Below are 23,784 nucleotides of genomic sequence, written 5' to 3'. Positions count from 1 at the left end.
GTTCTTTTGAGCATTGGTACCTGGTGAAACTCATCATTGTTGCCCTTATGCTAAGGAACAGGGAAGCAAAGGAGTCGATCCTCACAAACCCTTCATATCTACTCATTATTTCCATCCACCACTATATCCCATCCCTATTTAAATACTTGTACAGACGGGAATTCTCTCTTATGAATTCACATTGAAAGTTAGCACTTGAATAAAATGTGTCTATTTCGTTATCTGTGCATTTATTTTTATTAAAACATTTGTATACTACAATTTCATTTTTTTAAAAAAAAATCCAAATGGTTTGCAACAACTGGAAAACACATAAAGATTTAAAATTACAGCTTATGAGCTAGTAAGTATTACAGAAAATGTTTTCTGGATTGTATGCACCAGCCGGGTTGCATTCTAAGCTGCAGTTACTGGTATGTGCCTGATTTTATACCTATATGAGGCTTGCTATCTTTTATACAGGTTGCAAGGAACACAGTGCTACTACAAAAGAGTATTGTCTCCAAATATACACTACAGAGGCTTCCAGATGTGTGTTTATTGTGATATTAGTACTCCCCATGCATGCAAGTTTTACAATGCCCAAACAATACCATCGGCACCAAAATGCCTCCCCAATTTAATCCAGATTTACAATTTCTGAGTAAAAAGAAAGCACACTATTGTGCATAAGCTGTTTGTGATATTTCAGCAATCTATCTGGAAATTAAGCCCTCATCTGGAAAAACCCTGTAACACACACAACAACTTTCTCTACTACACCGGACTACTAGACTTTGTGGAGGTATGCACATAACCCTAGCTCAGAGCTGACATTATAAATAACAACTCTGCTCTCTGAAATGTGCCATCCTGTCTTGAGTTCACCCAGCAGCACTAAAGCTTAACTAAATAGCTAAATTTGTCAAAATTTGTAGCTTCTAGTTGCTTACTCAATGGAGGAAGTTTGACCTTGCTTAGCATTTCCCAATGACAAAAAGGGGTTGTGTTGGGGTTTTGTTTTGTCTTTTAAAAGCATAAATTATCCTATGTTCATCTTCCTGCTCCTCAAACCTTTCTTGCATGATAAGGTGACATAAAAAATTCCTTAAACAGAAATAAATGAGGGGGGGAATATGAATTTTCACTTTTCTAGCAAAGACAAATTGTTCCTAACACCCCAAGGTTTACATTAAAAGCTGGCCGGTTACAGTAGAGAAACAAGTTCCCCGTGCATTTCTTTGTTTCTAACACTGCCTGAAATTTGGTTTTTGTTGTACAACAACTTTGCAGTAGCTTCTTTTTTTCTTAATACATATGTAAAAGGGAACACTAACTAAAACCACACAAGAAAATGGTCCCCCAGAGCTCCTTGTGAGACTGATCACCATTCTGATGCCGTGCAAAAAACTTCTAAGGGAAAGAGAGATACTGTAATTTCTTATACCTCAACTGTGGCTGAGATTATCATTATGGCTACAGCTCTGTGCATGTAATTTGTACCATAATACTGTTTATATACAGTTGTACCTTGGTTTACGAACTTAATCCGTTCTGGAAGTCCATTCTTAAACCAAAGTGTTCTTAAACCAAGGTGTGCTTTCCCATACAATGCAATGCAAAATGGATTAATCTCTTCCAGACTTTTTTTTAAAAAAAATACCCCTAAATTTAATATGAATTTTACTATCTAACAAGACCATTGATCCATAAAATGAAAGCAATAATCAATGTACTGTACTATAAAATAAATAAAACAGTATTGTAGATGATAAAATTAAAAATTAAAAAACGTTCTTACCTGCACTGATGATAGTCATTGTTTGGATGGGGGTCTTTTATCCATTTCCACAATCACACAATCCATCCATCCATCAATCAATCAACCAGTAGCTGAACTGGGATCCACACAGATCCCCCCCACTACGCTGCTGCGAGAAATGCTCCCTAGAGTGCGCACTTCCCACAGTGGCATGGGGGAGAGTTGCGCGCCCAACCAGGTGGCTGGCAGGCATGCAGCTTCCCTCCCAAGCCTCTGTGGGGAATGCTCTCCTCCACAGAAGTGCACCCTCAAACAGAGTACATTTGTATACCCCCACCCCCCAAAAAATACAGAACACGGAACACTCATTTTCAAGTCTGAAGTGTTCATAATCCAAAAAGTCCATTAACTAGGCTGTTCGTAACCTGAGGTACCACTGTACCAAATTAGGATCTGTGCAATTATTATTAATTAAATGGTGATGCCTGCCCACAATCTATAGCAGCGTTTCTCAACCACTGTTCCGTGGCACACTAGTGTGCCACGAGACGCTGGCTGGTGTGCGGCGACGTGCGGCGACGAGAAGGGCGATTTGCATTGTCACGTGCCTGGCGGCCGCCAATACACTACACTGACCCGCAGGAAAGCAATATTTCTCCTCCTCTTTCCCAAAGCTCAGTGCAAACGAGCCTGGCGGCTGCCAATACGCAGCGCTGACCCTCCGGAAAGCAATATTTGGCAAGTGTTTCTTACAGTCATAATTATAATATAGGGCAGCACAGAGTTAAATTTTTTAACTTTTTTAATGGTGGTGTGCCTCGTGATTTTTTCACGGAACAAGTGTGCCGTGGCCCAAAAAAGGTTGAGAAACACTGATCTATAGGATGGCGATAGGTTGATGGAGGGCAGGGCTGGACAGAAGTAGAAGAAGCTGTAGAAGCAGCAACAGCTTATTTTCAAATAGGTTAGACTTCTCCAAAGGAAGTAATTCTTCCAGTTACAAATTTCCAAAATGACTAGAAAGGGTGGTAGGGAAGGGTTCCAACTGCATCATACTATCAAGGAAGAGCAGCTGTACTTTAAAAATAAAAATGAATATAAATCTTACCTCGGCATGTAGGTAAGGAGCTGCTCCACTGCCCATTGCTCCGGCACTGTGCTTGGGAGGCGCCCTGAAGCAAATACCCAGTATTGCAGGTGAAGTTTACAACGTCGTTCAGATTGAACTCACTGCCATTGGTCATTCCGTGAGCAGGGTTTCCGGGGTGGCCACATGTGATTGCTTTTGAAAGGAAACACAGAACAGATTGCAAGCTTTTGGGAAGGGCATGTCGAGAACATGAACGAGTTACACACTCTGGTGCCTCAATCCAGAAAATATGTTGCGTGCGGAGAGGTTAAATGCACGCACAGAACAACCCCATTTGCAATGGCTTCCCCATCGATTTTAAAGGAGGAATCAGGAAAATATTCATAGAATGGCTGCATCCAACTAAAGCGGAAGCCGATACACACAAGAACTCCATATGCGTGCACAAAGGGATCTATATTACAATATAGCCTGCACTGATGGGCAGAATATTCAAGGAGGCATAGCATTTTTGAAAACAAACAAACAACTGGTAGTAATTGAGCTCCTTTTGGATCAGTCTGTACTGCCAAGGCTGAAATGTGAAAAATGGAAGTTAGGAGATCATGCTGGTATTTTTAATGCCATAAATGGTGGTTAAACAAAAGTGATCAGAAATCCAATTTTTGGATAGCTAAAGTGTGATGGCTCCCTGACCCCCCCCCACCCCACAGAAAGCCAATTTGTAGGGCTCCTGTTTGGGTGAAACTGATGAGACTCTATGTGGGTGCTGTACAAATAATGACCTGAATCTTTATAATGGGGAAACAAAAAAAAAAGATAAACCATTGCTGAAATAGTGGTGGTTCTTCCTATCTGTAAGGGGTCGCAAGGAGACAGCTATTAAGTCATCCTATAACAAATACAGTTCACAAGAGATAAACACAGCCACAAGACTAAAGTGTAACATTGTCTTTTACTACACCACAATCACCACTATCTATGTGATATAAATATGGTGCCAACATCATACTAGGTGCAATACAGAGCATATAACATAGTTCCTACCTTGAGGGTATAGTATTATCTATGCTGGATGTTTGACACTCCCTGCCATTTTTACAGTTCTAAACAGGCAGCAAAAAAGAAAAGCCTCTGGTTGCCTGCCATACATGGCTGGTGGGTTGTGTTGGGTTTGATGGTTCACAAGTGGCGTAGACTTGGAAATCTAAGTAACAACATTTCCTCCTTGTGTGTGTAGTTGTGCATCTCAAAGTACACTCCCTATCATAGTAAGAGTTATTTTTAAAGGAAATGAATTCTAAAAGTAGACTATTTTTTAAAACTACTAGAAATTAGGAATGTTTTTAATATGCAACAAAAAGACTCTGTCCAGGAGAACAAACAGACATGGTAATGATATCTATATTCTGCTGTACGTAGTGGTAAACTAGAAAACAGAGGCATATTGCCTTGTAGTATGGAGGTTCCATCTTTAGCTTTCATAACTGATAGCTGCTGAGTGATCTGTCCTCCTGAGTGATCTGAATTTTCCTAATAACATATTAAGGGTTTTTTTTGTTACCTGACACTTTCTTCACCATGAATCCTACAATTCAGTGAGATGCCAGAAGAGATTATATGTGGTATGCTGTTGCAATGCAAAATTGAGGTTGTCTGTAAAAATTGCGGTAGTGAAGGACGCTTGTATTTAGATTATTGTCCTTTTCGGCAAATGCATATTCCACTCAGTCAGTTCCGGTTTACACCCCTCATTACTCTTGACAGATGCTGTTTTTTGTGATGCCTTCCAGAAACAAAAGGTCTCAGCCCTTGTGTCTCGTCTTACCACATCATCATTATTGTTGTCACACATTGCCAACCTCTTGACAGACCAACACTTTGCAACTGTTGTGTTTGCAAGTAAAGGCATATCAAAAAATATGGCAACTGCAATATTCTTCTGTTCCCTTCATTCCTTAGTAGCCTTTATGCAACAGCTGCATATTATTTGCAATATTAAGGTGTTTACAATAATGTTGTTACAGCTCACATTTTAAGACTGCTGTAACTGAGTTCAATGTGATAAAATTATTCAACAAGGCCTGGCTATAGCTAAGTCATGGCACCAGTGGAATGTGGTTATCAGTGTGATGTATTTGAAATGCAGTTGCACCATAGAAATCATATGATGGCATGTTGATATTGGCGCTGTCCCCCACAAAGTGGAGCCCGGGCCCCCCCGCCCCTATTGTGATGCCCCTGGTCGCACACATGCGCTCTCCCCTGGAGTCAGTTTCCCGGAGTCAGTTTCACCTGGGCTCCATAGCCCCGCCCACGTTCCCACTTTGTGGCCCCCCCTCCCGTGCCTTGGCCCTGCCCCTGAACGACCATGGTCCCCCCCCCCTAGTTTTGATCCTGGGTACGCCCCTGCTTCAGGCCATGTGCTTGTGCAAGAGACTGGTGATACTGCTTCCAAGTCCGGTGCTAAAGCAGCAGCATCAACCAATACTATCTTGCAAAGCTGAACTTGGGTTTGTGCTGTGTATACCCACTCCCATTTACTGTACTCTGAATCCCAGTGCACTCTCACCACTGGGTTGGGAAGCAATGTACCTGTTAATCACAGTCCACACCTGTCCTGTATTTATCCTGTTGCTTCTTATTAAATACAGTGGCACCTCTGGTTACAAACTTAATTCGTTCCGGAGGTCCATTCTTAACCTGAAACTGTTCTTCACCAGAGGCGTTCTTTCGCTAATGGGGCCTCTTGCTGCCGCTGCACCGCCAGCACACGATTTCCATTCTCATCCTGGGGCAAAGTTCTCAACTCGAGGTAACTCTTCCAGGTTAGCGGAGTTTGTAACCTGAAGCGTTTGTAACCTGAGGCGTTTGTAACTCGAGGTACCACTGTACTGCATTTTGATGTGTTCCTCCCCCCACAACCAGCTGCAATCTGAATTCTGGGGGGTGGGGGTGGAGACGGACACCCAGCTGCATTTTAAGGCAGTTATGTCTACACATCCTTTTCTACCAGCAATTGTTTATCATTCTTACCCATCTCAGAGCTGATCAGCTTGCTATTACTTAGAGAACACTGCGAATGGTGTTACTTACAGACACAAACTGGTGTTTGCCCAGACCATTTGTGGTCTTGCAAGCATATCCGAACAGACGTGCCGACAAGTCGAAAACCAGGGTTACATTGGTACACCACAGTGTCACGATAACTGAAGCCGTCTCCACTAATGTGGCCATTTACAATAGGATCTGGAGAACCACAGTGTCCAGCTAGAATAAGAGGGGGGGGAGATGGGGGGCAGAAGAAAAGAACACAAACTTCACTTTCAGCTCACATAGCAGTCAATCGTAAACAAGAATAATGTTAAACAAAAACATTGCCTTAAGCCCCCAGCGAGGTATATCTGCAAAACTGAAAAACATTGCTATTGATTCAATTGCCCTTTATTTACAGTCCACTCTTCAACAAACATGCTCTTATGAATTTATTAAAAAACTGAAGCTTGGCCCCTTGGTGCAGATTGTAAGGCTGTTCTGCAACTGGCCATGACAACGGTAGATGCACTTTCTTCCAGCGTGCGAATTAATTGAAAGAAATAATGCAGACTTCTGCATGAGAGATTCCTCATGTTGAGGCGGCTGTGAAACTGCCCTATTGCCACACCTGTGCTGCTTGGGCAAAGTAGAAATTTGGGAAGCAGGAAGCATAGATTGCTAAACACACACAGTGAACTGCGTGCACTTTCATATGTATCCTGATATTCAGCTCTATGGAAACAAGGATACATTTTTTGATGCTTTTCAGCCAGCCCAAATCCAGATAATCCTATATTGATTTTTGTTGTTGCTGTTGTTCCTGCAGATGTGAAAATGAGAAGCTGAAATGCAATAGCTATAATTGAAGTCAGATTTATTAAAACATAGGAGATCTCAGGCTGGCTGGAAGGTACTAACTTGGAACTTGCCATTATTATTTGTTTCTGAAGGAACCTTAACAGCCGTGTGCATGTTCCATGTGATTTATTTCATTTACAGATCATGTCACTTGGTGGATTTAATGATTTCCTGTCATTTTGAACCTAGTTAAATTAAACACCCTTACAGCTGACGAACTTAAGAAGCAAGGCAATAAAACACCAAATATATATGTAATCTTCCAATCAAGCCAAATTAGCCCTCAGTATATTAAAGAGGCTGTTGAAAATCTATTTTTATAAACCGTGCTTTCAGGATTTTTTGGGAGATAAAATGCTGGACTGGTTCGATATTAGGTCACTGCAATAATTAAACATTTACACCAAAGTGGCATACATGGACTAACCTCCCTTTAAAAAAGTTCCATAAACATACACTGAGCATTTAGGCCACACTATTCTGGAGGAGCCACCAACATTTTGGAATAGTATTTTTTTTGGGGGGGGGGTTATATGTGGAGGGGACTGCAGTGAGAAGGTGAAATTGAAGAAAACTATTTTCTTATGTTAGTGGATACTTCTGTTAGATCAAAAGCCACAAACACAATGGCAATGTTGGACATCCTATAGGTGTTTGAAAGGAAAGCATGAAAAGACAGCAGAATGAGCTGGTGAATAATAAACATATTGGAAACTTTGCAATAGGGAATAGGGTGGAGAGCTGAAGTAAGGATGCTTCCAAACTTCTCCTTATATGAGTTTCTCACTGGCTGTTGGTGTTCCATATTACATGATCTTGGAACAGATGCAACAATAAACCTTCATTTTTCCACTTTTTATTTCTAAATGTTGCAAAGACTGCTTTGCATGTGCAGTTTCTCATAGTCTTCAATTCATTCATGTCTCTTCCTCCCATTATCAATGCATTTATCCACATTGATAAAACACAATAGAAAAGCAACTGGGGTGGAGGTTTAATTTTACGTTGTCTTCTATCAAAGGGGGAAAGTACATGTATTCAGTATTAAGACACTATATGTCAATCTAATCATTCTTTTTTCTTTTTCTTTTGTGTAGCTTAATACATGAGCATACATAAGAGATTGGGAGGAGGGGGCAAGCTAGATAAGGTGGAATACTGTAGCTTGGAAACATGGCACAGTACATTATTTTAGAAAATAAAAATTTCCTGGTAGACTACTTAATTCCTTAGAAATTACCCTAGTAGACCAGACTCCAAAATACATTTTTGGTTCTGTGATTTCTCTCTGTGTATGCAAGGCAGCGAGAACTCACAATTAAGGAATGTAATAGGAGACAGCCATTCATTGATTGAGTAGAGTAGGTACAGGGCAAGTATCAATGATGTGAGTTGTAGATCAGCAACATCTGGAGGGTCAAAAGCTTTGTGTGTGAAAATTATCTAGGCCTATAAATACCTGTGTTTATGCAAGGCTGTCCCTTATAGCAGGATCTACAGGATCTTATAGAGTTTATAGTGCATAATTGCTTTAAATATTAGGACTTCTGTTCAATTATGCATATATGAGGTAATAAAAAAAATATTCCAGAACTTCTATTAGGATATAAAATTATAAAAATCACTTGACAAAATTCCAATTGACAGTAACAGAGTATAGATTAGTGCAAAGTCAGACCCACTGATTTCAATGGTGCTTTGATACAGGGCAATAGTGCATAGGACTGCACAAAATGTTTTCTATTGAAATGGTTGCAAATATGTACCTGAAATGCCTGAGCACACACATATTAGCCCTATTAAAACAGCAGAGAGCATTATTGGCTGCTCACTCTCCACCTTGGAACAAATCTACACCACCAGGTGTCATAGAAAAGCACTAGACATATCAAGAGATCCAACGCACGCTGGTCACCATTTCTTTGAGCTCCTGCGATCGGGATGGAGATATAGAACAATGCAGGCAAGAACGAGCCATCTCGTTTCTTCTCTAGAGCGATTTTGGCCTTAAATGGAAAGTCTGGACTTTGAAGTCATCTTATTTTACTTGTTATTTACTGTTTTTAATTAGGTTTTATAGTAATTTTGGATTATGTGGAATGCTTTATCTGAGTGGATGTAGCAACTGAGTAATTTCGTTGTTCCCGCAAGGTGACAATGACAATAAAGATATCTTATCTTATTTCATAAAATAACTCGGCTGGGTATATACTGAGTAATGCTTGAATGTGCTCAGATTTCTCTCTCATTAAATTACTCACCACTGAAATCTAAACAACCACTATGTGATCTATACATTTGAACTGAAATGAGTGACAACTGTAATGGAGACATGAACCACATGTGGTGGACATGCAAAAAAATGAGAGTGTTTTGGAGCTGAAAAAAAATCTTTGGATTAACATTTTTTAAAAAAAGCCAGAAGCATTCTTGTTAAGCATTGTTGGTAAAGATAGCCTGAAAAATTTAAGAGAAATATTTCTATATGCTACGGCAGCAGCCTGAACACTAGTAGCAAAGAACTGAAAAGGGGGAAATGTTCCAACTATAATGGGTTGGCAGAGTACCGTAAGTTACAAGAATATGTGGAAATGCCGCAATTGAACAACAGCCTGAGGGGCAGTTCAAGACAAGAATTTGCACAAAAATGGGATAAATATAAGAGATATGTACAAAAATATACCAGTGGGGTTTTTTTTTTTTGTCTATGGCAGCATTTGATTGACCTTGGATAAAGAAATACAATATATGAGAAATAAGAGCAATGGTACAAATTGCTGTAAGAATGTATTAGATAATATATAAAGAATAGATTAATAATGTTAGGTACATTCACTATTAGAACAAAATCATACAATGGGAATTGACAGGAAGTCCAAAGTCTTTATGATATTTTTTGTTAATAATCTTTGCTAATAATTTTTGTTAATGATCTCATAAAAAGTAGCATAAATACAGCTGACGCTTAAGGTTCATAATTATGCAAGAAAAGATTAAGTATATGGGTTTTTTTCCCCTTTTTGTGTGTACATGATTGAAATTTCAATTTACTTTAAGATATGTACTATATACTGGGCATATGTAATGTATTGTAAGACTACTAATACAGCTTATTACATTTTTTAAAAGAAAATGTTAATATAAAAGCAGCAGGGGCAAGAGGCCAGACTCAAAAATCTAACTTCTGAGCTGTAACATGCTTATGGTAATGACAAGTTCCTGATCTGTGCAGCTAAAATTGGAAACGAGCATTTGAACTGTGTGTGTGTGTGTGTGTGTAGTTTTCAATATAAAGAAATTCCTCTTTGAATACTAATGGCTGTAGTTTTATTAATATGGATTTTAGAAGATGCCAACTATGACGATAGAAATAAGTCATACCAAAAAAAAAAGAAAAGAAAGCCCACCACTTTTTGCTCTGTATACTTTGTTGACAGTATTTTGAAATCAGAAACAGCATCAGTTCCTTGGGATTGTGTTTTCTCTGAGGTTTCCTGTTACTTTGTGAAAATATCATGTGCGGTGTAATTTTCTTGTTGGGGATCCTGTGATTGCTTTGTCCCTATATTCTACCTGGTTTTTAAAACCGTCTCAATAAGGAATGTTTGAGAGCAACGTGGAAAGAGTTTTTGCCTTCTAGGAGCAAGCTGGAAAAGAAAAGTTTACAATGGGTGCTATACTATAAATTGAGATCCTTGCCAAGGATTCTGCTAAGAATGGAATCCTCAGATATTTGAGAAATGAAGAATCCATCCCCTTTAAACACCAACCTATTTATAAATATATTTCCTTCCATGTGTGCTCAAGAAATCAGTGCCTCAAGCTGTAACACAAAGTTACCAATACGAACAATACCATTTACTGAAATTGTGTGAACTAAATTTACAAAACTAAACTCATATCCTTCACAAGACATTTGCCTTTTGGGGTTTTAGATTTTTGCTGCAATTTGTACTTACCGAGACATTGCGTTTCAGTGCCACTCCAAAGCCCATTCACTAGGCATTCACGTACATGAGAACCAACTAGGGTATAGCCAGTGTTGCAGGTGAATATTGCTGTGGCTCCATATATGGTCAGAGTTCCAATCTTATTACCATTTGGTGGAGATGGAAGACTGCCACAGGAAATAACTGAAAAGGGAAAATGAAGTGCTTACATTAGAGCAGCAGCGAGAGGCTCTTAGAGTCATTTGGGGCCCCAAAGAATACTACTACTACTACTTTAATAATGATTTATTATTTGTACCCCGTCCATCTGACTGGGTTGCCCCAGAGAAACAAACCCACTTGCTCAATCGCTCATTTCTCTTTAGCTTAAAGGCAACTTCCAATCCTCAAGACCTAGGGAGCTCCAATACTTTGCACGGGAGGAAGAAAAGCAAGTGGTTCATGCCTACTGAACGTAAGTTCTCCAAGGCAATATCTAGGTGTCTCAAATAGTTTGCTTGCTTTTCCTTAATCCATTGATAGAGTGAGTGGGCTAACTTTTACTCACACCCTCATACCGCCTTCTGTATCTTCCATCCAGGCAATCCAGAAACATTATCAGAGTTCAAACACACCTTCCAGCCAGACAAAGACACTCAAAGAGAATGCCAAGCAGGGCCAATAAACAAGCAAGGCCTGAGGGCATGGAGAGTCTTGAGGGCCTTGCAAAGAGGCTTGGAAGACTATTTGGCCCCCAGGCCTGTGCTTCTTCACCCCTGCTTTACAGTAAGACCCGATCAATTATGTACAACGCTATTGGAAGAAAACACCTGGGCTTAGCAACACGCTAAAGGAAACATAGTCAATAAACAATGAAGTAATGGAAACAATAGATGGAGTACGATTCTGTGCATAACTGTGACTTGGAGGCAATTTAAGCAGCACGGAAGTGATACAATGTGCATTCTCACCTCCATGCTGATATGCCAGCTTTTCTGGTACAGCAGCTCAAAACCACCTTCCACGCTTTATTTGCCAACGCTTTACAAGGTGCAAAAGGATTATTTTACACATGACTGAAAACTTGGAAGCATTCACGACTGGGTTTTTAATTTTAATTTTGAGCAGTAGATCGTTTCACCATATGTCACACTCAGTTTTTGAAATTTCCTCCGGGTTAAAAGACAACTGGCTTTGTGACATGTGGTTCTTGAGCAGCGGCCTCCCAAGTCCAAAATCCCCTGTGTGCACAGGACCAGCTGTGTGACTCTCTGGATTCCAGACTACATACAATGATAGCACTCTGTGCTTACATAATGAATAACGTAATCTGTAGTGTTTTTATTATATTATCTTTCAGAAGCATAGTAATAAATAGTTTAACAGCCTCAAATATTTAATGAATTTTAATTTCTGAAGATCAAATAGATTGCTCAGCTCATGTTTGACTGATCTGGATTACTTCGGTATTCAGATAATCCATGGTTAATTAGCCGTTTGTCTAATTACAGTTGAATGTAATTGATGGGCACCATTCACAATTAATTTAATCTGTAATAGGAACAATGAATACATGAATTTATTTGAATAAAGGCTCTTGAGAATGGACAAATAATTCATTTAATTAAATGATGCATGTCATATGTACAATACAAACTACTCTTACAGATGCGGAGATCTGATCTGCATATGAAGCCCTTTCTCACATCCTCAAGAGTTTCCTTGTTCATTTCAAGAAAGGAAACAGATAGGCATGTATATTTCTTAATGCATGTGAAATTGCCCCCTCTACTCAAAGTATGTGCCCAATTGTATCTTGTATGCACTGGTGGATGTACAGGGCTCTAGAACACTGTATCTAGCAAACTGACATAAATATTTATAAATATTTGCTATAACTACACTTGAAAATCAATTAACATAACTCATTTTTTGTAATAGGGCACCTCCAGTGTAATCCTTCCATTCACGATACAGCAACAGCTTCCATGAGCAGATTGTGGAGGAAAAATTTTTTGCACAGGTTCCTCATTTCTCCTGCAAAACCTCCACACTTCCTCCCACACTGTTCTCAATGATCTCCCAACCCATTAGATCAGATGGAGGAGACACACAGGGGGGAATATTAAGCAAAAATGGCCTCCTCCATGTTCTGTCCACAGAAACCTCCGCTGGATGAAAGAACTGCCTGTTAGCAGCAGGACAACATTATATACAACCCTGTATGATTACAGGGTTTCCGTGTTTTGGTGCAGGGCCCATTTATTTGAATGAGGTTTGCATACCTTCTTGATGGATTGCCCTCAAATATTTCAGAAAAGAAAAGCTATTAACAGATATTAGTTCCTTTACTTGTGTTGGTAGAAAAATAGAAGCTATATCTTTGGACAGAACTGAGCACTGTGTAAATAAATGTTTCTTACCCTTGCACACCGGTCTCTCATCAGCATCACTCCATGTTCCATTAGTTTTACACAGCATGAGTCTCTGACCCTCTAAATAATAGCCAGGGCTGCAACTCAGCATGACTTGTGCGCCAAACTCATTCACCGACCCAGAAATCAGTCTCCAGACAACATGTTCTGAGAGCAGGCTCTCAATGCTGGGGCAAGTCACAGCTGTGAAGCAAGGACACTTTAGTATTAGCACTTTCCTTCCAATATTACTTCACAGAAGATGAATCATCGTCCTATTGACAGCAGACTTTTCCTGGTGAAATTGAGCATGCTATGAACATTTCTCAAATGCACATTCCAGTGCATAGCACCTTACACTTGTTTCAACACCAACACTGGGAGGCTGTTTCAATTAAGAAATGAGGGGAGGGGGGAAATGTACTGTTCCAGTTTTATAATATGGATACTTTCTTTAAAGTCTGATTAAGAGGTGAAGTTGTACAGTTTGCATAGAAAGAAGAATGTATTAATAATAAGCTGTAAGAGATAACGCCCACTGGCACTCTAAAACCTGTATTGTTCTGTTGGCATAGAATGTGTTTAGCATCATGGCCAAAAGTGTATTATGCTCAGTGGAGACTGAATAGGGAATAGTAAACTGCTACCTAATGGGAAACACAGATGCCGTTTCCAAAAGCTTCATTTAAGATTCTAACCAATCTTTAATCTGTGTGGTATTTCTTTTAAAACAAGCTTGGTGTGTTCCATTCTGATGCTTTGTATGTAAGACAGGTGGGGGGGATTTACAAAATAGAGCAATCTTATCTGAAAACATGTTCTAACACCGTAGCCCACCCTGCCCAATTGGTTCAGGGCAGGTAACACCGTCATCAAACAGATGCAGGAAAAAGAGCAGTCTCACAGAGATGTCAAAGGGTATGGGGGATAGAGAGGAAAGTTAATGGGGGGGGAGAGAAGCAGAATACTAAAACTAAATTCTACATAAAATTTAGAAGAGTAGAACAGAGGTATAAGCGCAGAAAGCAGGCACATTAGAGAGAATAGTAGGAGTAAGGGCTCTTCCACACTTCCGTTTGTCCTGCCAATTTAGCACTGAATTGGAGCAAAAGGCAATCGGGTTTTCTGTGGATTCCTGCTTGCTCTGATTTATCACCAAATAGCAGGTTTTCTAGGGGAAAGCAATGGGGCAAAGGCAAAACTGCTCTGACATGTACGTAGAAAGCATGGGGCAAGTAGAAAACTGATGGGATTCATTGTTTTCTAAGCATGGGGCAAGCACTAAAACTATTGGGATAGGGGAGTATGCCTCAGATATTACTGATTTTTTTTATTAAAAAAAGAGTGTTGGAAAGATATTTTACATCTATAATGCGCACCCCAGTGGAAAATTCCAACCCTAGTTTGGTATAGCCAAAGCCAACAGTCGATGACTTATTTATCTAGGAATATCGAATGGTCCTTGTTCCACTGGATTATTTTGCCTACTTTCAACAAAGCGTAACCGATGACAAGTAAATCCTCCATTTCCACTTCAAACAGGAAAATGGACTAGGAGAGTAAAATGCTGGTTCAGGCCAGCCCAACTCCACATAAATGTAGTGGTGTTTACATAATATCTCCCCCATCCCAAAGTCATTCTGGAAGCTAATGGATGTTATGGTTCAGTTCAGGAGAGAGATTAGATGACACTATATAAGGAGGGTGGTTCCTGACATTTCATCTTTTTTATGGGATCTGGATAATTCATTCAAGGCTATGCATTCTCAGAGGCTTTAGGGTGAATAGGTGAGATAGATACGCAATCATTTGGGTGGGCTGATAGGGAGTCAGGGAGCAAGGCAGACCAATTCCTCTCTTCTGAGACCTTCTCCATCTCTTCTACCAGTTGGTGTTGAAGGAACTTTCTGGCAGCTGGAAGTCTGTGACTTTTTAGATCTACCTATTTATTTCAACAAGCACCAAGGATGCTATGCAAGGTTCTTCTGCCTTTATTATCCTCAAAACAAGTGTGCTGAACTGAGAAATAACAAGTGGGTCAAGATCGCCAATGTGACCTTGTGTCTCTTTGTCTACCTGTTTCTCTTTCTATATACATCTCTCTGCACACTGGAAAAAAATAAAATGTGCAGAGAATATGGTAATGGCTATAGCATTATTATTATTATTTAAAAAAGAATATGCAAAGCCGTTAAATATATAAGTGACAGAAAACTGTTTGTGCCACGGTGCCATTTAATTTTGCAGCAAATTCCTCTGATTTATCAGAACTGCTTTATTCTTGAATTAAAATACAGCCTACTTAACAGCTGCTGTATTTAGAACAAATTACTGAGACACCCATCAGTCTCTCTCTTATACCTCAGACACCAGTGACACTTGCTATTTTTATACATGGCGTCTGAATCAGAGATGATGTCAGATTTGTCTAGATGTAGAGGGAAAATGCTGTCCTCTTTTCTATGCTGATTTGTTTCTGTTGATATATGTATTAACTGCTGCCTGCTTCCAAGTATAGTGAAGCAAATGTAATTACATCCTTCAAGTATGATTATATGTCACATCACTAGAATGAGATTATTTACCTACACCAACACTCATGTGCACTGCCAAAACAGAGGATTATTTCTGAGGTAAAAAGTATTTCAAAGTACGGACGTATGTCACTCCAGAATAACTGGGAAGGCGGAGAACTATCAGATTCACCTTGTAGCCAGTGCTGGAGATACAGAACAGAAAAAGGCCCATCAATTTAAATTTTAAGTAGACTTAACTACCTCTAACCTGTATTCTAGACTGCAGCCTTCAAAGAGTGAAATAATGGTTTAAACATCACCCAAAAGGCTGACTGGATTGTGAAATGGACTTCTAATTAACCTAGGTACTAGTGATAGGTAACTTTACCCTCTCCCCTCCATGATAAATCATAGTGGCTCAGAAAATAATACTGTTTCCTTTAAGAAAAAGAAAAGATTAAATAGCTGATTTTATTACTCAGACTGATCTGGCACTCAGTCCTTTATTAATTGGCACTACCAATGTCCCTAAGAGACGCAGGTGGCACTGTGGGTTAAACCACTGAGCCTAGGGCTCGCCGATCAGAAGGTCGGCGGTTCGAATCCCCGCAACGGGGTGAGCTCCCGTTGCTCGGTCCCAGCTCCTGCCATCCTAGCAGTTCTAAAGCATGTCAAGTGCAAGTAGATAAATAGGTACCGCTCTGGCGGGAAGGCAAACAACATTTCCGTGCGCTGCTCTGGTTCGCCAGAAGTGGCTTAGTCATGCTGGCCACATGATCCGGAAGCTGTATGCCGGCTCCCTCGGCCAGTAAAGCGAGATGAGCGCCGCAACCCCAGAGTCGGTCACAACTGGACCTAATGGTCAGGGGTCCCTTTACCTTTACCAATGTCCCAGACAGACACTGGTCCAAGCCAGGTAAGTGTTGTTAAGAGGAAACCAGGCTGATGGCTGGGTGAGAAGATGAGTAAACTTGGGAATTCTTTTCCAGATAAGAATGCAATCCGAGCTGGAGAAAAAATATATATCAGGGGCTCATAGTGATGTTCTATGAGGTTAGTGTAACAAAACCCCAAGGTTTTGTTGGTATATCTAGTAATTATGAATTTTTCTGAGCCTAACTCACTCCTCCACCAGATGTCTACTAATTTTGAGGGTTGCAACTGACAAGAGAGCAAATTCTACACCAATTACCATTTACCATTAACTACTGTACTTGGGTTTTGATGTCCTTTTTTATGACATGGAGGTATGAAAGCTAACTGGTGGTAAATTGTACTGGTTTATCAAAATATGTTTGTCTTCCTGCCAAAGCTCTCAGCAGTTTTGGCCAAGACATAATCTTGAAATTCACCTTGGATATCACCCTGGGAGGAATTCACTATAAACTTAAGGGGTCTGTGAAACTCCATTCTTCTAGTCCAATGAGAAGCTTTGAGAGTCTTATCAAAAGTCTCTTAGCATTTCTTGATCATTTCTCAGCTTTTTTTCCTAAGCAGAAATCTCCAAATTTGCCTTCAATTTTTTGTTATCCAATATTTTGTATCTGGATAATAGAAGTGTTAAACATCAAAAAAAATAGGTTTCTTTTATGATTTTAAAATAAGCTGGCCTGGCTTCTCTTTCAAGTAAGAATCAGTTATAATGACCAGTCCATCAGCAGCAACATTATTTATTAAACGCATAAACCAGCTTTCCCTGAATTTTTAAGAGTAGTTTAGAAAAATAAACCAAAATAATATATTAATTAGAAACCATCTAAATAGGATCAAGCAAAGGCAAGGTCCAGTTTTCTATTATTATGTGGTTATGTGGTTTGGTCAAAGTATTTTTAACATACCCATCACACTGTTACAATGAAATTTTTGAAAAGTAGGCTTTGGTGCTCTTAAGAGGTGAAAATGTAAGGTTTGATTGCTGCACGAAGAGGGGGAAGAATGATCCCAAATGCAACAACACATTTTGATATGCAGAAAGGTGGTGTCAGTATAATAAACTGTATTATGAGCTGAAAGAAATTGTGCATAGTTATCTCCCAAATGATAATGGCATGTCAGAAAGTTCATGTTTATCAAATACAGAAAGGAAAATGTCACAACACAGTTATGAAAAGAGCCTAGAAATATTTTCTAGAAAGGAAAAGAAAACTATAACGCTGTTTTAATAATATAAGCACCCAATGCAAACTAATTCATTCAAATGCACTGAGCTGACATAACTATGTTTAAACTATAGAAGAATCCCATAAAACCTCTATAGAAGAAGCAGAATTAATCAAATATACAATAAATTATGCTGGTTTCAAGTAGTGGCCATAGAAGGGAAACAAGTAGATTTTAAAAGGTGTCTCCTCCTTTCCCCCTTCTGCAGCCAATAAGCAAACTGAAAATATTATCCATGTTTTTTATAGATAAAGAAAACTGGCAATTGGGCACGCCATTAAGTTATTGAGGGATTGGTCAGTAGTTGCTGTGCAATGACAATGAACAATTATTAAGAAAAAGAAATACTTCTTTCTTGCAATCTCTGCATTTCCAATTGAATTGTCTGGGTTTCTTAGGACAAGTATGACTCAAAGAGGCATAGACCAAGAGGAAAATAAGGTCCAATAGAAGTATTTGATGTGAAAGTTTGAGAAAGAAGCGTGGGCCCAAAACCTTGTTGTAATGTGTACATTTCATAGAATCATATAACTGTAGAGTTGGAAGGAAAGACGATCTTTGTGCTAGTTTTGCATGGATGCATAGCTGTGCAGCCGTAGAAGACAACATTATTCTAGGTACAGTGTCTGAAATTTCCTTTAGAGAAAGCTCAGATCTATCACTTCTCAAGCTGTTTGTATGAGGCTTAGGGCTTCCCACAACAATTTGTTGGGTCTGCCACTCATTGCTGACAGGAATGACATGACTAAACACCACTACTAACATTTCCAATTCCAAAATCAACTCTTAGCTCAAAGATCTTCGCCACTAAGCCTGTTTGTGGTTGTTCCTTCATTCATCTCCATTAGTCATATCTGTATCATCTGCATATGAAACAGCCAGCTCCAGCTAGAAGAGCTAAGGAACGCTCGTTCCACTGAATTACCATATTTTTCCGTGTATAACATGCCCCCATGTATAAGACGCCCCCTATTTGGGGGACTCCAAATTAAGGATATGGGGGAGATTGCCCAGAGTTGTTGAACTTACTTTGGGGGGGGGGAGAGGATTGCCCATAGTTGTTGAGCTTTACTTAGGGGGGTGGCCCAGAGTTGTTGAGCTTTTTATAGGGGGGATTGCCGAAAATCGCTCACCTCCGCAGACCTATGCTTGCCTCTCTCACGTGTCACAAGAGCCACCTATCGTCTGTCCCCTCGCCGGAAGAAGCCGCCAATCGCCCGCCCAATTGCTGCAGTGACATCCAGTCAACACTAGACCTTGCCGCAGCCACCAATAACTCACCCAATAGCCACTGACAATCTCCGGCTCATGGCAGCAACCAATCACACATTTCCCCCCCCCCCCCTGCACTATCCGTGTATAGGATGACCCCCAATTTCTAAGACAATTTTTAAATAGAAAAACCTCCCCTTATACACGGGAAAAAATGGTATTTTGCCTCCTTTCAACAAAGTGCAACCGATGACAAGTAAATCCTCCATTTCTACTTCCAACAGGGAAAAGAACTAGGAGAGTAAAATGTGGGTTCAGACCAGCCCAACTCCACATAAATGTAGTGGTGTTTACGTAATATCTTCCCCATCCCAATGCCATTCTGTAAGCTAAGCTAATGGATGTTATGGCTCAGTTAAGGGAGATGAAGTGTGATTGGTGGTGGGCTGACTAAGTGTTGCCCTGGAGTTGGCCAGAGCTTTCTAAACTCAGATTCAACTCAGATTTGCCATCTCATTTTTTTTGGGGGGGGGATTCTATGTACTCAATATTGAGAAGTAGTAAAATATAGTTTTTGAAAGGGTGTATGTTTTTCTGAATTCTGTACTTACGTTTGCAGACGGGCGGCCTCCCTTTATTGCTCCACAATCCATCTTCTTGACACACTGCTGTTGCTTGTTGACTAGAATCTAGCTTGAAGCCCTCATTACATTCATATATCACTCTGCTGCCCAAAATAAACTCATTACCCCAGACTGAGCCATTTCCGGGAGATTCCGGAATACCACAAGATACAGCTGAAAAGAGGAAGAAAAGTAGAAAAGCTATTTGCCTCAGGAAGTAATCATTAATGTTGTCAAATCTGTAACTGTACAGGAAATAATAATAATAATTTATACATTACACATTTATCTTATTACTGCTGCTAAGAGACTCATTTTATAATAATAGTGCTGAGGCCTAATAACAAAAGAAACAATAATAAAACATTTTCCCATATAATAGTATGGAAACAGATATAAAACATGAATATTTCTTATATTTGAATAATGGATCTCAGTATAGATACTCTTTGCTCAAATGCTGATCTGGGCTGCTTATGAGTATAACTTTTTTCAGTTTGAGGTGGAAACCAACCATTTCATTTGTTATAGTTTTGTTATGTTTTCCATTTCCAAAATAATGAAAATATATTCATCAAGAGCTTGGAAGGAGTCACTTAATAGTCTAAACTGTGCGCACAGGGAATAAATAGCCCCTTGGCCATCAATCATAAACTGCAACATCAAATTCTCCCCAACGACCAAGAGGTGCCCAATAAGATTTGTGGCCATCCAAACTAAACCGCCAAGCAACAGAGGGATGTCTTGTTTGCCCCCACTGCAACACGTGCTCTCCATGAAGGAGAACACACTTTCCCAGGCAGGAGTCGTTCCAACCTACATTTGTGCAACGTGATCAAAGGACTTCTTGGTTCTTTGTTTCTTTTTATGTGGTGCTTGTGGAACGTGTCCAGAAGAGGGCAACCAAAATGGTCAAAGGCCTGGAAACGATGCCTTAGGAGGAACGGCTTAGGGAGCTGGGTATGTTTAGCCTGGAGAAGAGAAGGTTAAGGGGTGATATGATAGCCATGTTCAAATATATAAAAGGATGTCATATAGAGGAGGGAGAAAGGTTGTTTTCTGCTGCTCCAGAGAAGCGGACACGGAGCAATGGATTCAAACTACAAGAAAGAAGATTCCACCTAAACATTAGGAAGAACTTCCTGACAGTAAGAGCTGTTTGGCAGTGGAATTTGCTACCAAGGAGTGTGGTGGAGTCTCCTTCTTTGGAGGTCTTTAAGCAGAGGCTTGACAGGCATATGTCAAGAATGCTTTGATGGTGTTTCCTGCTCGGCAGGGGGTTGGACTGGATGGCCCTTGTGGTCTCTTCCAACTCTACGATTCTATGATTCTATCATACTCATCAAAACCTTTGGTTTACAGTCTTCTGTAAGTGGCCATGTGTTATGATGTGCTACATCTTCCTGGTACATTTGTACAGTGAAACGAATGGCCACCGGAAGAGGTGGCACATTGTAACACAATGTCACTTCCAGGGGACTTTTAGTCACAATATTCAACAAGCCTGCAACAGTGCTTTCTAGCTCTTGCAAGCAGCTAGACACCGTTGTTTAAAAGAACAAGACCAAGGGAAAAGTTTGATTTAAATTCACTGAAAGCGTATCAGTTTGAAAGCACACCTCCTCAGCATTAAACATGTCATGGGCTACTAGTTTGTTTCAAGGAACAGTTCAAAAATGGCTTTGATTTAAAGAGCCTAAATAATCTGTAGTGCATATAGAGCTACTTCCTCTAATATGAATTAGGTTGTAGGTCCCTTGCAAATCTTGTTGGGGTAGCTTTTCCAAAGTTAGGATGCCACCATAAGATCCCAGAATGTGAACACACCATACTTTTGAAGCACAAGGCTTCCCCCAAAGAATCCTGTTTAAGCACTTTTCTAAAATACAGCAAGGCTTTTAAACTGAATTGTCCTTCTGCTCTTTATTTTAAGCATTTCTAAATTGCTCTGCAAGGTTATGCTTAAAATTCTACAAAATTCTACATAACGCTAGCAAGGTTATGCTTAAAATTCTACAAGGCAGGCTTAGGCAGTATGTGGACCGAGAACTCCCAGAAGTGCAAGCTGGATTTCGAAAGGGCAGAGGAACCAGAGACCAGATAGCAAACATGCGCTGGATTATGGAGAAAGCTAGAGAGTTCCAGAAAAACGTCTACTTCTGCTTCATTGACTATGCAAAAGCCTTTGACTGTGTCGACCACAGCAAACTATGGCAAGTTCTTAAAGAAATGGGAGTGCCTGATCACCTCATCTGTCTCCTGAGAAATCTCTATGTGGGACAAGAAGCTACAGTTAGAACTGGATATGGAACAACTGATTGGTTCAAAATTGGGAAAGGAGTACGACAAGGTTGTATATTGTCTCCCTGCTTATTTAACTTATATGCAGAATTCATCATGCGAAAGGCTGGACTAGATGAATCCCAAGCAGGAATTAAGATTGCCGGAAAAAATATCAACAACCACAGATATGCAGATGACACAACCTTGATGGCAGAAAGTGAGGAGGAATTAAAGAACCTTTTAATGAGGGTGAAAGAGGAGAGCACAAAATATGGTCTGAAGCTCAACATCAAAAAAACCAAGATCATGGCCACTGGTCCCATCACCTCCTGGCAAATAGAAGGGGAAGAAATGGAGGCAGTGAGAGATTTTATTTTCTTGGGCTCCTTGATCACTGCAGATGGTGACAGCAGTCACGAAATTAAAAGACGCCTGCTTCTTGGGAGAAAAGCAATGACAAACCTAGACAGCATCTTAAAAAGCAGAGACATCACCTTGCCGACAAAGGTCCGTATAGTTAAAGCTATGGTTTTCCCAGTAGTGATGTATGGAAGTGAGAGCTGGACCATAAAGAAGGCTGATCGCCGAAGAATTGATGCTTTTGAATTATGGTGCTGGAGGAGACTCTTGAGAGTCCCATGGACTGCTAGAAGATCAAACCTGAAAACAAAAAACTATGCTTCCGGTGAGCTGCGGACACGGAAGGGAGCGCGCAGCGACCGCTCTGTGGTCGCTCCGGTTGAGGCGTGGAATTTACCGGGTTCTGCAAGGCTAGCAGACCCGAGATTCAAGGGGGATTTACCTTGAACTTGAGGGTACTCAGCGGCGCCCGGAGCCGCTCTCCTCCTTTTCGGGGTCCCGAATTAGTGGTCCCGAAGGAGGATTGAGTGGCGGGTGCGAGGGAGTACATCGCCAACCACGCCCCACGCAGCCTCAGGCTCCCGTGGCAAGCAGCAAGCCTCCGTGAATTATAGGCAGTCTTGGCAAGATATCTCGGCAAGCTGGGAAGACTGCCAAGCGCCAGAGAACACAGCAAGATATCTCGGATCCTCTCTCTCGATTTGGTGTAGAAGATGGCGCCCGCTACAAGGTTGCAGGAAGACGCCGAAGGGATCTAGCTACATAGCGCAAAAGAAACATTCTATCGGGTGAGGGGGGAAAAGCCGACGCCGCTCTAGCGATAGAGCCTGGAAGACCCGCCTCCCCCCTCTCAAATAAGGTAAAACTATCTTATGGTCTACGTTCTTGGATTTGTTTAGGCGGAGGAGAAATTTACCTAGGAGTTTTCTCTCCATTACTGGAAGTCAGCGTCTGGTCGGGTTATAAGGTGAAAGAAGTTAACATATTGGGACTGTTACGAATATTTTGGGGCTATACCACTGCAGAAAAAGATAACTTGTGAGACACAAACTTGACCTATTTCCTGCGGATATACGGCGGAAACGTGTAGCGCTATTCCAAGTGGTGTCTGAACAAAGGAGTCTATGAAGGAATGAGTTACATGCGTTACCCTCCTCCTTCCCCAGTGTATCGTCGAGGAGACGCCCAGTAATATAGAATTGCTCTCTCCCCACGTACTGCAAGGGATAACTTTGCCACCCTCCGTATCACATGAGGATTGCTCTGTCTTAGGTCCATTGGCGTTAATTGAACTCCCTACCTGTAATTTGGGTCTGAATCCCTGCTTCAAGCATTCGTGGACTAACACTACTTTAGAAAGACTGTATAAATATTGATCTACTGAACTCTAATAGGATTATAAGGAGCCTTCCAGTTGGGAACCGGTATCGTCGTAACGGAAGAAGCAGGAAACTAACTCCACCTACAAAACAGTAACAACGCGCTACTGAGACTTTGGGGAAGGAGGGAGGGGGGAGAGTTTTTTCTCTTCTCCTTTCTTTCTCCCATTATCTGGACTGCTC

At 40.6% G+C, this 23,784-nt stretch overlaps 1 protein-coding gene across 1 annotated transcript in view; it reads right to left on the bottom strand.

The window, feature by feature from the left end:
- The window catches only part of CSMD1 (CUB and Sushi multiple domains 1), a 915,553-nt gene that overhangs the window by 46,242 nt on the left and 845,527 nt on the right, over positions 1–23,784 (bottom strand). Inside the window, exons 50-54 of the mRNA XM_035109950.2 lie at positions 19,568–19,753; positions 13,078–13,272; positions 10,685–10,858; positions 5,928–6,101; positions 2,850–3,023 (exon numbers count right to left, since the gene is read on the bottom strand). Coding sequence (XP_034965841.2) covers positions 2,850–3,023; positions 5,928–6,101; positions 10,685–10,858; positions 13,078–13,272; positions 19,568–19,753 — 903 coding nt within the window. The remainder of the gene's footprint in view (positions 1–2,849; positions 3,024–5,927; positions 6,102–10,684; positions 10,859–13,077; positions 13,273–19,567; positions 19,754–23,784) is intronic.

The sequence above is a fragment of the Zootoca vivipara genome, chromosome 3 (assembly GCF_963506605.1).
Source record: "Zootoca vivipara chromosome 3, rZooViv1.1, whole genome shotgun sequence".
Taxonomy (NCBI): domain Eukaryota; kingdom Metazoa; phylum Chordata; class Lepidosauria; order Squamata; family Lacertidae; genus Zootoca; species Zootoca vivipara.
Note: the sequence above shows the minus strand (reverse complement) of the source record. Positions and strands in the feature narration are given on the sequence as shown.